Genomic DNA, 15,287 nt, shown 5'->3' with positions numbered 1-15,287 from the left:
AAGTATTGTTAACCTTCTCAATGATGATAATTTTATTATCATCCCATTTTATATTTCAACAAATATTTATCATGTATGGGCTCTGGGTTGAATCTGGCTTTGCCACCTAAGGGATATATGAACTCAGGCAATTTGCTTAACCTTTCTATGCCTCAGGTGCCTTATATATATGGTATAGTACTTAATAGTAGTACTTACCTTGTAGGGTTATTAGAAAGTGAAATAAGATAATACTTGTAAAGTGCTTAGGACAGTATAAATATACATACTGTTGTATATATGTGTGTGTGTGTGTGTGTGTGTGTGTGTGTGTATATATATATATATATAGTGTCATATATACATATATAGCACCCAAGAAATAGTAACTGTCACTATTATATGTTAAATGTTGGGCTAGGTGTAGGGATAGAGTGGTGAACAGGACAAAATCTGTCTGTGCATGGAGTTTACATTCCATACTTTACAACTGTACAGACAGAAATGTGTTTCTATCCTACAGGAGTTATATTAATGAGCTTCCTTGACTCTCATCTTTCCATGTCACATTTTCTTTATCTCTATCTCTGGTTCCTCCCTTTTCACATATGCACTTAATTGCCTGAATTTCTCAAGTCTGCCTTCTAAGTTTAGCCATTTTAGTTTCCTCTTCAGCCCTATTGCTGGCACTATGTTGAAGTTCTCATTTCTCTTCTCTCGGACTTTGGTCATTTCTCCTAACTTACTGCTGCTTCTTGACTGTTCTCTCTGCCACTGTCAGATTAATACCCCTGATCATGTCATACCCTTGATCATGAGGGTTTTTACCCTCAAAAACCTTCATTGAGTTGCTCCTTTTTTACCTAATGAAGTACAGATTCTTTAACCAAACATAAAAATCTCTCCGGAGTCTGCTCCCAACTACATTCTGACTCCTCTTTTTTAGATGCACAGGCTAGAGCCAGTGATTATTAAATAGATCTTGTGCTTTTGGGCTTCACTTCTTTGCAGAGCAATGCCTTTCATCCCTGTTTTCACATTTCTAAATCCTATGTACCATCCATTCTTTCAGTGAGCATCTACTGAGGACTTACAATATATCCAGCCCTGTAAAAGGTCAAGGAGATAACAAAGATGAGGAAGGAATAGACCTTACTCTCAAAGGGCCAGGAGGCTGAGAGACAGAGAAAAAGAAATGATGATGATGATGATGTTCAGGGAATATACACAATAATAATAGATCTATACAGAATATTAAGAGCAGAGAGAGAGACATATAAGCTATGTTTCAAGTCTCCGCTTAACTTCCATCTGCTTTAAGTTTCTTCTAACTTCTCAGTAGTGAAAAGTAACCTTTTCTTGTCTCCTTGAATTTCCTTAGCACAAATTTACTACTTCTACTTTGTTTAATACATAGGTGCATACATATATATTTATATCTCTCTCCTGTTAGACTTTTAATTCTGGAAAATTATATACAGATTAAATTAGTAGTTTTCAACCAGAGGCAGTTTTCCCTCCTACGGAACATTTGGCAATATCTGGAGACAATTTTGGTTGTCGTAACAGAGAGGATAGGAGTAGATAGTACTACTGGCATCTAATGGATAGAAGCCACAGATCCTGCTAAATCTCCTACGGTTTACAGAACAGATTCCCAATGCAAAAAACTATGCAATCCCAAGTGTCAGTAGTGCTGAGGGTAAGAAACTGAAGCCAGAGTGAGAATCTTGCCTCTGTCAGTTAAATAGCTGTGTGACCTTTGGCAAGTTACCTTACCTCTGTAAGAATGAATGAGTTAATGTATATAATGTGGGCCAAGTGCAGTGGCTCATGCCTGTAATCCCAGCACTTTGGGAGGCTAAGGCAGGTAGATCATTTGAGGTCAGGAGTTCGAGAACAGCCTGGCCAACATGGCAAAACCCCATCTTACTAAAAATACAAAAATTAACTTGGAGTGGTGGTAGCCGCCTGTAATCCCAGCTACTCAGGAGTCTGAGGCAGGGAGAAGCTCTTGAACCCAGGAGGCAAAGCTTACACCAAGATCACACCACTGCACTCCAGCCTGGGTGACAGCATGAGACTCTGTCTCAAAAAAAAGAGAAAAATAAAGAAAAAGAAAGAGAGAGAGAGAGAGGAAGAAATTGTTCTACAACATGATAAGCATTATGTACATGCCAGCTATTTATATTCTAATATATATTAGCTTATGACAATAGTATTATTGATACCAAGATGAGATATTTGCATCTTATCATACTCCCTAGCTTAGTGACTTTCAGAAAAAAATGTTGACTAAATGGGTAGCTGTGTTGCTCTTCTATACATGCATGTCATCTAGAATCATCTCTTCCATCTTTTCACTGATTCATGCATATATGAATCATCACTATCAAAGGCACCCACCTCTATAGGACTGTGTCCTGGCCTGCTATACTTCTGTGCTAAGGAAGTAAAATAGAGCATCTCTGTGCTGTCGGTAAGGTACAGATGGACCAACGAAGGTCACTCCCTGGGAAGCTAAATAAATAAGCAATACAAGTGAGAGGCAGATCAAAAACGTTTTTTAACTTATACTGCCTGATTCTTTTTTGGGCCTTGACCTGTTGATATCTTTAGTAAAAGATATTTGTTAGCTGGATTGTGGATTCCCCCTTTTTTCTCATTATATTTAAAAAAAGGAGAATACATAGATCAAATACTTGCCTGTTTTTAAGTAATCCTTCCTGTGCATGACCTTCCTCCTTTCTACACAATGTCTATAAGCAGTCTCTAACCCATCTACTGCTACTATTTATTAACCAGATGAACTAAGCACTTTCTGTCATATCAGTGCTACTGTATTAACATAGTTACATCTTTGTATCAGTGACCTTTATGCCTGTGTCTTTTTAGGGGGCATCAACACTACAAACTCCTTTAATTTATAAATAATGCATATGGAAGCATCATCTACTTACACTTTACAGATTTTTTGGAATAAATGTAAAACATTTTTCTTTGCATTCTGTAAGAAATATTTTTCTAATATTAGGTATGAGGTGATACTATGTTATTTTACAAAGATCTAACATACCTGGAGTTATCTAACAACAACGTATTTTTAATTATGATTTAAAATATTACTAAGAGTGTGGAACCCACAAAGTACCATCCTAGTAAAGTAGCAATTATCATTTTGCATATTTTATTTCTCTATACAGATATTTCATACCTATATTTATTAGTCAAGGTTCTGCAGAGAAACAGAACCAATAAGGGTGTGCTTGTTTGTGTGTGTGTCTATGTGTAAAGAGGGGTTTATTATAAAGGGTAGCTTCATGCAGTTTGAAGCTACCAAGATCCTCAGGATGAGTTTGCAAACTGGAGATTCAGGAGAGCCAATGGTGTATTTCAAGTCTGAATCTGAAGGTCAGAGAAACAGTACAACTGCTGGTATAGTTCTAGTTCAAAGACTGGCGGGCTCAAGACCCGAGAAAATTTCAGTTTGAGTCCAAAGGAGGAAAACAATGGCCCAGTTCTAAGGCAGTTAGGCAGAAAGAATTCTCTTACTCAGAAGAGAGTTAACCTTTTTGTTCTTTTCAGGCTTCAACTGATTGGAAGCGGGGTGCCCCTGTAATATGGAGAGCAGTCTGCTTTACTCAGTCTACTCATGTAAATGTTAATCTCCTCTACACTCACGGAAACACCCAGAATGAGATTTGACCAAATATCTGGGCATCCTTTGGTCAAGTCAAGTTGACACATACAACTAACCATTACACTGTAGACAATTTTATAACCTAGTTTTAAGAATGTTTTATTATAGTCATGTATAAAAATTATTAATGTACAGTAACTCACTTGGCATATTGAGAAATAACTATAATAAAGAATCTTAAAGCATGGGCCATATCTCAAAGAACCATAAACCAAAATTAATATAATTGAATATGTAATTAGTCCTTTATGCTAAAGCTCTGAAAAATGTTTTTCATATCTGAGGCTCTTTGAATAGGTTTTTACATTTGAGACTCTTTGGAAAGAAGCTTAAAGAGAAATATTATACAAATAATCTGCACTAGGCTGTCTTGAACTTCATGCACATTTAATTTAGCTCAACAGACATGTATTGAGTATCTACTATGTAACATTCTGTGTTACTTGTTAAAAGGGATACCAAGATGTGTTAAAAAAAAAAAAAAAACTGTTTCCCCCCAAGGAAAACAAACAAGGACTCATCTAGCTATACAACAAGGTAATATTAATTAATTACTTCATCAGAGATACTAATGAAGTGTGATGCAGAAATATAACTATCATATATGAGAGAATGATTTATAAAACCTGTTTGAAGTATTTATTCAGCATATATAAGGGGAAACATCATCTCTGGCCTATCCATAATAGCCAGAGACAAAGAAAAAATATTTTTGGTGGAAAGAACAGATAAGAAAAAGTTGAGAAAGAAAAAGATGTATTTTGGCCGGGCGCGGTGGCTCACGCCTGTAATCACAGCACTTTGGGAGGCCGAGTCGGGTGGATCACGAGGTCAAGAGATCAAAACCATCCTGGTCAACATGGTGAAACCCTGTCTCTACTAAAAATACAAAAAATTAGCTGGGCATGGTGGTGCGTGCCTGTAATCCCAGCTACTCAGGAAGCCGAGGCAGGAGAATTGCCTGAACCCAGGAGGCAGAGGTTGCGGTGAGCTGAGATCGTGCCATTGCACTCCAGCCTGGGTAACAAGAGTGAAACTCCGTCTCAAAAAAAAAAAAGAAAAAAGAAAAAGATATATTTTGCCAACATAAAATTATCTAAATGTGCGAAAGTGTTTAGGTTGTGATAGAGGAAGGAATGATGACAGAAGGAAACTTAAAAATCTGCTTGCAAAATGGAAATAGAAGCAGGTCACAGTGAGCCCTGAATGTCATTATTTTAAAATTTGCGTGTTTAAAAATTTGGAGCCATGAAGATATTTGAAAAGTGGAACAACTTTTCTAAGCTATAATTTAGGAAGCAACTTAAAGGATATATTAAAGTGTTGTGAGATTGTAAGGAGGGTACCCACTTTTATTACATATATCTAACTGATTTCTAAAGAGGATTTGAGACAGTTTATAGAATTGATAAATAAAGGTGTAAAAAATAGGATCCGAGTAAATAAAGGCAAGAAAATAAGATGAAGCTTTAGTAAGGATGCTACAAAACACAGCAACAACAAAAGCAAGAATTCCGTATTGATAGAAGTGACCCAGAAGTTTAGCTCTGAACCTCTTAATGGAAGGAAATAGGAATGATGATTACTTATAACTGAGATCCTGCTTGTTGTGTCACAGAAAAAAACAGAAGCAATCAGGAGACACTCCCTAGCATCCCTCTACCAGCCTACCTGTGTGAATTCTCACATGCTCTACGGTCTCACTACAGATGAGCTGTCCATACTCTTCTGTAAAGCCAGCTCCTCCATTTGTCCTTTGCCTTCAATCTCCTTGTCTTCTCAACAGTGTTCCTCTAGCAATCTCCATTCTCTCCTGCATTTCCAGTTTTCCCTGTTGAATCATTTCTATCAGCATAAAAATGTGTTGTGTTTTTTTAATCTTTAAGAAGCAAACAAAGCAAACAACCTAAGGAAAACTCCTTTAGTTAGGCTTCCTTCTCCTGTACTACTCTACCCATTCATCATGAGAAAATGCTAATCAAAATGGCAGTGAGGAAAGACAAAAAGCAAAAAACTGCAGTAAGGCCAAGTAAGGTTGCTCTTACCTAACAGTGGGAGGCCAAGGCAGGAGGATCCCTTGAGGCAGGAGTTCAAGAACAGCCTCAGCAATATTGTGAGATCCCCATCTCTACAAAATTTTTAAAAATTAGCCAGGTTTGGTTTTACATTCCTGTAGTCCTAGCTACTTGAGAAGCTGAGACAGGAGGATCACCTGAGCCCAGGAGTTTGAGGCAGCAGTGAGCTATGATCATACCACCTCACTATAGCCTGGGCAACAGAAAGAGATCCTGTCAAAAAACAAAAGAAAACAAAAACTGTACTAATGCAGTGAGATTTATTCGTCAATTTTTAGACTGGCAAAACCCCAAGTCTTTATAATATCTCTATGGACAAGGCTTATGGAAAAACTCTTACATGTTTCTGGTAGAAGTGCAAAATGGTACAACTGTTATGTAAGGGAATCCGATAATAAGTATAAAAACTACGGATGATTTACTTTCTCAGCCATTATCTCAGAGAATCAATTTAAGAGAAATACTTGTATGGACAGAATGAGATATCACAAGTTTGTTTGCTGAAACATCATTTATAGTAGCAAAGGTTTGAAAAAACTCTTAATTCTCGATTAATAACAGATTGGTTAAATAAACAGTGCTACAGCCACTAATGGAATTCTATGTACCATTAAAAAAAAAAAAAAGGATCTCTAAACTATTGATATGGAAATATCTACTGATAGTTAAAAATGCAAGTTGCCTGCTTGGGGGTGGTGGCTCATGCCTATAATCCCAGCCCTTTGGGGGCCAAGGTGGGCAGATCACCTGAAGTCAGGAGTTCAAGACCAGCCTGGCCAACATGGCAAAATCTTATCTCTACTTAAAACAGAAAAATTACCCAGGTATGGGGGCACGCACCTGTAACCCCAGCTACTCAGGAGGCTCAGACAGGAGAATCACTTGAACCCAGGGGATATTGGTTGCAGTGAGCTGAGATTGTGCCACTGACTGCACTCCAGCCTGGGCTACGAGCCAGACTCTGCCTCAAAAAAAAAAAGCAAAGTACCCAGTAATTTTTAAGGTTTCTGACCTTTTGTAAAAGGAGGAAATAAGAACATGTATTCATGTTTGCTTGGATTTGCATAAGGAAACTTTAAAAATTAGCAAAAATGATTATTCATAAAGGATGGGCTGGGGAATTAGAAAAACATCTGTTGTAATAATTTTCAGTCTTATTATCTCTTTTAAGCTCTCATATACTTTTATGTAAAATATAAAATGATCTTCTCAAATTGTGTATTATATTTTCTTTGGAACAACATAATCTGTATATATAGCACTTGCTAAATTTTCTATTATATTTCATCATAAAATTATTTCTTAAAAATTCTGTTCCTAGATCCACATTTATTCTCTTGGAATGACACTGTATTGGGGTGCAGATCATGAAGTGCCTCCGAGCCAAGTAAGTTAAGTTTTTACAGTTACACTTTTTACATGTGTGCAGTTTTACGCCTTTTATCATAGCTCTTCCACACATTTATATGTGTTCTACAGCGTATGGTCAGGTGTACTAGCATTCCCATGGAGGTTGTTTACATTAATAATGGCATACTTTTAGAATGAATTTACAGTAAAGTACTAAAGACACTATTTTTAAGATATTCTTAGAATTGTAGCAAACACTACCCAAGTTTCAACAACTCAGTCTGTGAGTTGGAGCTGGGCTCTTTAAAAATTATAGCAAAAGAAATGGGAATGTACTTCATTTTATCTAATTTGGTGACTGTTAAGAGAGATTGGAAATCCCTTGTCTTTGATGATTCATTCTACTGAAAGTGATCGCTTTTTTGATGCAAAAATTCTAGGCATAGTAGCCCTATGTCTCAGAGTGTAGTGTAGAGAATGTCATAACTTTTTCCCTTGACACATCAATCACGCATCATACTTCACTACCCCTACAGCAGCAGACATACATATTAAAGTAACACTTGCTGACATCTTGGGCCCTGATTGCCACTGAGCTGCTTCTAGTCATTATTTTCTAAAATAATTCTGATTCCTAAAGACTAATATAAACATAGTAGTGAATAGTAATTGAAAATTTTAAAATAGTTATATTTTATCAAGGCAAGATACAACATATAGAATTAAGTTTCATTTTAGGTCTTTACAAGTCAAAACCAAAAATAACTAGGTGTGTTTTTTCTGATTAAATATAAGAAGTAACAAGCATTTTAGGCTTTTATTCTACAATCCAAACATCTTAAGATCCATCAAAGATAAATGATATTCTTTATTTCATTTGGTTTTATGTCATGAAAAATAATGTATGTTTTCTTTCTCTCTTCAGTTTCAATTCTGTAAATATAAATGAGAAACTTAAATTATTACTGGAAATACTGGTGTCCGATATTATGCAACCTAATTTGTAAAATGTGATTTCAGTCTATAACACATTATGCTCTTTTCTTATAGCTGGAAATAAAGTCAATATCAAATACAAATAGATGGTCAATATCAATAAATATGAATTAGAAGGGAAATATAAACTTGTATTTTAGAATCAGAAATCAAAATATTTTAGAAATATTTAACATTAATTTAAAAGTAGTTATTAAGTACCTACCTTGTGTCAGATACTGTTAGACACTAGGACTATAGTGACCCAAGCCTATGAAGTTTTTGGAAGGAACAGACAGCTAAATGGCTGATTACAAAATAATGCAGTAAATGCTATGTTAGAGAAAATGGAGGACACTATGAAATACAGAGTTTGGACTTTTGGTTTGGCCTGGAGGGAGAGGACAAGTTTCTTAAAGGACATTGCATCTAAGCAAATACCTAAAGGATGATATATTAATACTACCCAAATGGACGGGAAGTGAAAAGGTCATAGGAAAGGCATTTGTTTAGACCAAAGTGGATATACCAACTTAAACTGCCATCAGCTTGGAGGTGAGTTTTAATTGCTCCACTCCTTACCAATTCTTGTATTCTTAGTATTTTTATTTTTCACTATTTTATTGCGTGTGTAGTGGCTGCTTCTTGTAGTGGTTTTAATTTGCATTTCTTAGTGAATAATGATGTTGGCCACTCATGTGCTCTTTGGCCATTTAGATATAATATTCTACAAAATACATTAACCAATTTTTTTAAAAGCCCTCACATTCTGACTTGTCTGTTTGACCAACATAATGAGAATTTATATTTAAATGGTCTTGAGGCATTATAGTATTTTAAATCTCCTTTAAGTTATCATGGAAGTATCAAATTATATGTATTGACCGTATTACATTTTATGTAATATTATGAAACAGTTTATTCCCCCACATGGTGTGTGTGTGTGTACATATAGTAAGTGTTTATCAAAACATTTGAATAACCCAAGAATTTCACTATTTTATATTTTAAAATGCTTGGAGTTTTTCTATACTTCCTCTCTAGGGAAGTTAACCATCTTCTACTAATATTTTTTTGGACCATAAGAAGGTAAAACACAGTAAGATACTTATGCTAATAAGGAATTTATTTTATTCAAGTATGTGAAGTGTATTTTAGTGTGGTTCCTGTGATTCCCAGAATGATTTGTCTCATTAAAAAGAATATTTACTCACATTTATTAATGTGGCTTTTCCTTTATTTATATTTAGCCTATCAAGCTTGGAGATCATCTCAACAGCATACTGCTTGGAATGTGTGAGGATGTTATTTATGCTCGAGTTTCCGTTCGAACTGTGCTGGATGCTTGCAGCGCCCACATTAGGAATAGCAATTGTGCACCCTCATTTTCTTATGTGAAACACCTGGTAAAACTCGTTCTGGGAAATCTTTCTGGGGTAAGCTACAGTTATAATGGTATATATAGTCATATTTTAAAATTTAGTGGATATCACAAAATTTCTTTAAAGATACTATATAGGTAGCATTTTCTTAATGAAGACTAGAAATGGAAAATTTAAGTTCTTCTAATATAAATTGTTTATTTGAAACAATACTTAAAATTTAGAAGCTCATTGCAATAAGTATAGATATTGCAAGAGTTATTCCCCCAAAGTATCATAGAATGATAGCATGTTTGAGCTGAAAATGTCTGCTCTTGTTTTCTTTCTTAGATTTTGTGAAGACCTAGAAAAAAATGTATTCACATGAAAATGGATTTTAGAAATATTTAAATGTACTTTTGGTTGCTTTATAGCTATTTCTTAACCACTCATTTGTCTGCATCTTGTAGATATTTCCCAAACCTTCTCCACTTTCCCTCCTTATCAGAGAGAATCCATGCTTGTATCTCTGCCAGATTTCCCCAAGACCTGGATTCTTCTTTTTCTCTTGTCTTGAATATGAAGAATTCCAAGAATAACTAATGCTCTATCCCACCTCTGTTCTGCATTTCTAAGGCTGCATTCTATCTTGTTTGCACTATCTGATCTGGATCTATACTTTATCTGCTCTTATTCTTAGGGTTATAGTCCCTGAGTGTTGGTCCTTCTTCTTTGTACAGGTTACAAATTTACCACTGCCACACAGTGTTCTTGTTGGCTTCCTCAGAATTCCTCATCAGTAGGGGTTTAGTTCCCATCTTAACCAGGATGTCAGATGGCTGCCAGGAATATATCCAAATTCCACACCATTTTCCAATTGATAACTGATAGGTCCAGAGATCTTCTAGACAAATGGTTTGTAAACTCTCCCCCAAGAAACTTTTGCAGTTCTACAGCAAAAGGAAATGTAGTAAGTAGAGGCTGAATAAATGGGTTTGTTGGTTGCCCATTTTCCATCTTTAACTAGAGCAGTTTCAGTTTTATTTGATGTTTGTTTCTGCATGTGATTTTTTTTTGACCAAAGGTAAAGCTGTTAAAAGTTCTATGAAAACCATCTGTTTAGACCAACATTTCTCACAGTTTTTAATATTTTTGTTCAAAAAATTCCTCTATGACTATGTTTAAGAAAAGACTGAAGGAAATTTTCACAGCAGAACTCCTTTTTTTTGAGATTTTTTTTTTAATTGCATTTTAGGTTTTGGGGTACATGTGCAGAACATGCAGAGCCTTAATATACTAGGCTGTATTACTAACCTTCAAGAAGAATAGGCCTGTAAATGAAGCATTTCTCAGACTTACTTGGTCTTGGAGGTCTTTTTTTCACAAACATTCTCATAAGACTAATATTCTTTAAAATTTCACCTCATAGATAGGAAATTGATACCCAAACAACTATGGGATTTGGGTTTTCCATTAGTCAGTCCAGGGACTTTTTTACTGCACCACACTTTCTCTAAGACTTTTGTGCTGTTTGCTAATTTTACTCCTATAGTAAAATTGTGAGAGAGAGATTTTTTCTGTCTTTTAATGAAGAATTCTTTTTCTGTCTCCATAGAAATTCTATTGGCTATCTAATAATTGCCCATATTACATGTAAAATCTTCATCCCTTTATGGTTTAGCATTTAGTTCTCCTTATTATAGTGGATCTTTATTGCTCATTTATATATGAAACCTGTGCTAGAGATTGTAGAAGATACAAATTTGAATAAAATATTTCACCTAGGCAGGGTGCGGTGGCTCACACCTGTAATCCCAGCACTCTGGGAGACCGAGGTGGGCAGATCACGAGGTCAAGAGATTGAGACCATCCTGGCCAACGTGGTGAAACCCCGTCTCTACTAAAAATACAAAAATTAGCTGGGCATGGTGGCAAGCGCCTTTAGTCCCAGCTACTCGGGAGGCTGAGGGAGAATTGCTTGAACCCGGGAGGCGGAAGTTGCAGTGAGCCGAGGTCGCGCCACGGCACTCCAGCCTGGCGCCTGGCACCACAGTAAGACTCTGCCTCAAAAAAAAAAAAAAAAAAAAAAAAATCATCTAATAGTTCTTATCTAAAATGCCATAACCATTTGCTTAATTATAAAATGAAAGAAGTCTGTAAAAAGATACACAGTAAAAATTTTAACATCTATGAGAGTTTGAAAGAAAAGGATGCAAATTATGACTGCATTGAAAAATAGCACTTTGTAGCTGAGCATGGTGGTGCATGCCTTTAGTCCTAGGTACTTGGTAGGGTGAGGTGGGAGGACCACTTGAGCCTGGGAGGTCAAGGCTGTGATAAGCCATGATCACACCACTTCAGTCCAGCCTAGGCAACAGAATAAGGCCCTACCTCAAAATAAAAGAAAAAATAGCACTTTGAACTATATCCTGTAGGCTAGATAGAAAGAGTAATCTCCTCAGAGGAAAGTGAATCTGGATAAAGACTGTGAAATAGAAAAGCAGATATATTTGGGGAACAGTATGGCATAGGGTGTATCATGGCGTTATTTAATGGGAGAGAAAAATAGAAGGGTCAATTGGAATCAGCATATAGAGAGCCTTCCTTCACAAAGACAATTTTTTTTTTTTAATAGAGACAGGGTTTCGCCATATTGGCCAGGATGGTCTCCATCTCTTGACCTTGTGATCCGCCCGCCTCAGCTTCCCAAAGTGCTGGGATTACAGGCGTGAGCCCCCACTCCCTGCCAAAGACAAATTTTCACTAAGTATAATAATGCTCCCCTTACCTTTCTGTTGCTCTTCCTCATCTCCTGAACATCACTGGATAGAAGTAATTCCAACGGCTACTGTTTTTTACTCTGTGCCAGGCACTATCTAAGGAGTTAATGTGCATTATCACATTATTCATCATAACAACCTGAATTTAATAGAGATACTTTTATCCTCTTTTTTGTTTGTTTGTTTGTTTGTTTGTTTGTTTGTTTGTTTGTTTGTTTGAGACGGAATTTCACTCTTGTTACCCAGGCTGGAGTGCAATGGCGCGATCTCGGCTCACGGCAACCTCCGCCTCCTGGGTTCAGGTAGTTCTCCTGCCTCGGCCTCCTGAGTAGCTGGGATTACAGGCACGTGCCACCATGCCCAGCTAATTTTTTGGATTTAGTAGAGACGGGGTTTCGCCATGTTGACCAGGATGGTCTCAATCTCTTGACCTCATGATCTACCCGCCTCAGCCTCCCAAAGTGCTGGAATTACAGACGTGAGCCACCGCGCCCAGCCTTATCCTCATTATAGAGGGCATGAAACTAAGCCTAAGAAAGATTAAATAACTTGCATATAGCTACAGATATGGTAAATGACAGACATTGGAACTGAGTGTTTTTGACCCCAATATATTCCTTAAAGCTTTTGTTGCCTTCAGTAGCTGATAGAATGAGTTAGTCTTTAACTAGTGTGAAATTCATTCTAAGTGATCATCATTCTTACTTAAAATTAATTAGTGTGGGGTAAAAATCAGCAAGCCAGCTTACTTGTCTAGGTTTTTCCACTGATTTAATGTTATAATATTTGGACCACAATTTTACTTATCTATAAAATAGGAATAATATGTGTCAATCACCCTTATTATTAAACTGTCATGAAAGTAATTATTTCCATATTAATGAGCTGCTTTGTGTTCCTTAGAAGTTTCTTTGCTATTTCTCCCTTCATCTATAATATGAGGATAATATTATCTACCATATGAGGTTGACTGAGGATTAAATAGCACAAAAACATATAGTAACTGTTCAATAAACAATAGTTATTAATAGCAACTTCCATGTTCAGTAAACAATAGTTATTAATAGTAACTTTTCAAAGATGTGGGATATTTACTGTCTTTTCAGTTGCTGACAGTACTATATAGTCTGGACTAACATCATTTATGCAACTTAAATATCATTATTTCAGAAATACTTCCATTTGCAAGTCTTCTTATTGGTAGAAAACATAATGCCTGAGCCATGAATATACTACCTTAGACAGGTTTTTAATCCATATTCAAGCAAGTTTCACTAATGAATCAATACTAAAACATTTCTGTGGGGTGTGTGTGTGTGTGTGTGTGTAAACAAATATGTATGCATACTCTTGGTACTAGATTTAAGTAATTTCTCTTTACCATTCTCTCTTCCATTTATAGTGACATTTCTCCTCTGATTGGTCCCCTGAATAAAAGACTGTGATCTGTCCACTTTTTTAGCCTTTATAACGTGGAGTTTGACCTAATTTGGCATACTTTATTTCAAGCAAATACCCTTGGTTAAAACTATTAAACTTTCAGACTACTTAAACATTTTGCTTTAAAGGGAACTTAAAAGAGCGTTGATTTAAATTTGTTTAAATCAACAATTTAAAGTCCATTTAAAGACACACATTTCTTGGCCAGGCATGGTAGCTCATGCCTATAATCCTGGCACTTTGGGAGACCCAAGGCAAACAGATCACTTGAGGTCAGGAGTTCAAGACCAGCCTGACCAACATGGTGAAACCCTCTACTAAAAATACAAAAACTAGCTGGGTGTGGTGGCGTGCTCTGGTAGTCCCAGCTACTTTGGAGGGTGAGGCACGAGAATTGCTTGAACCCGGGAAGCAGAGGTTGTGGTGAACCGAGATCCTCCAACCTGGGCAACAGAGCAAGACTGTCTCAAAAAAGAAAAGAAAAAAAAAAAGACTTAGCATTTCTCAAATGTAATTTCTAGCAGGTAAGATCAATAAAATTATTTTGGAAAGTAATTTAAATTCCCTAATGCATAGTTATAATCAGGAGAAGACTTTATTATACCAAAATTAATGTGGTTTTTAAATTATAATCTAACTTAAGAGTAGTTGTTGATTGGGGAAAAAAGACTTCAAGTTTACTGTTTTTAAATAGCACTCATTTTAACACATTTAATCTGATGGTGTTTTCTAGTTATTAGGTTACTCTTCAGTCACTGCTTCTTGCCTTTTAATTTTCTAAAATGAATTGGCAAGCCCTGGGCGGTGTACATCTGATCCAAGAATATAAATTACTGTACAAATACAATAGGACATAGAGTATCATTATTTTATACTATATCCTCCAAAAACCATGTAACTAGTGTCATTCTGTAGACAGTTACCATGAAAACGAAAGGGAGATCCTTTTGTCAAACTTGATTTTTTTATTACCTGTGTGCAGACAGATCAGCTTTCCTGTAACAGTGAACAAAAACCTGATCGAAGCCAGGCTATTCGAGACCGATTGCGAGGAAAAGGATTACCAACAGGTAAGAGTATATCAATAGGAAATTTCTAGGCTTTAATCCTACCCCATCTTTTTTTAACATAATTATACTTACCTGGCTTTGAAATCTGATAGTTGCAACTATGATTAGAACACAAGCGTAGAAAGTGTAGGTAGGGAATAGACAGGAACACTAGCTATATTAAAAAATAATTTCATTAAAGTTATGCAGAAAACATTATTAATATAGTTAGGATTCCCAGAGTATATTATTTCCCTTTCCAGTATTGGTATACCAATAATAATATCATTTATTTACTTTATCATGGTATTTCATATTAAAAATACTTTATAAAGCATGACTGAATAAACACATGCATGTTTATGAACATAAACACTACTGAAACAAAAGTTTCAGAAAACATTTTTCTTACTGCACTCTGATATTTTCTATACTTTTTTTTAGAATTCTAGTAATAATTCACTAAATTGATTTCATCATGGAGTTAGCAAATACTGCCTTAGGTCATATGATACATAGTAAATAAAAACTAATGATGAATAGTGGTTTTGCTATTTGTCAATAGCATTATATAATTA

The 15,287-nt window shown here is 35.8% G+C and overlaps 1 protein-coding gene across 18 annotated transcripts in view; it reads left to right on the top strand.

Moving 5' to 3' along the window:
* The window catches only part of PTPN13 (protein tyrosine phosphatase non-receptor type 13), a 215,805-nt gene that overhangs the window by 80,450 nt on the left and 120,068 nt on the right, over nucleotides 1-15,287 (top strand). For all 18 annotated transcript variants that reach the window (XM_078366891.1, XM_035294556.3, XM_035294558.3 and 15 more), the window contains 3 exons: nucleotides 7,076-7,141; nucleotides 9,330-9,515; nucleotides 14,643-14,730. In XM_078366891.1, the coding sequence (XP_078223017.1) occupies nucleotides 7,076-7,141; nucleotides 9,330-9,515; nucleotides 14,643-14,730 (340 nt within the window). The remainder of the gene's footprint in view (nucleotides 1-7,075; nucleotides 7,142-9,329; nucleotides 9,516-14,642; nucleotides 14,731-15,287) is intronic.

This window comes from Callithrix jacchus, chromosome 3 (assembly GCF_049354715.1).
Source record: "Callithrix jacchus isolate 240 chromosome 3, calJac240_pri, whole genome shotgun sequence".
In the NCBI taxonomy this organism is placed as follows: Eukaryota; Metazoa; Chordata; class Mammalia; order Primates; family Cebidae; genus Callithrix; species Callithrix jacchus.
This window is presented reverse-complemented; position numbering and strand designations above follow the sequence as displayed.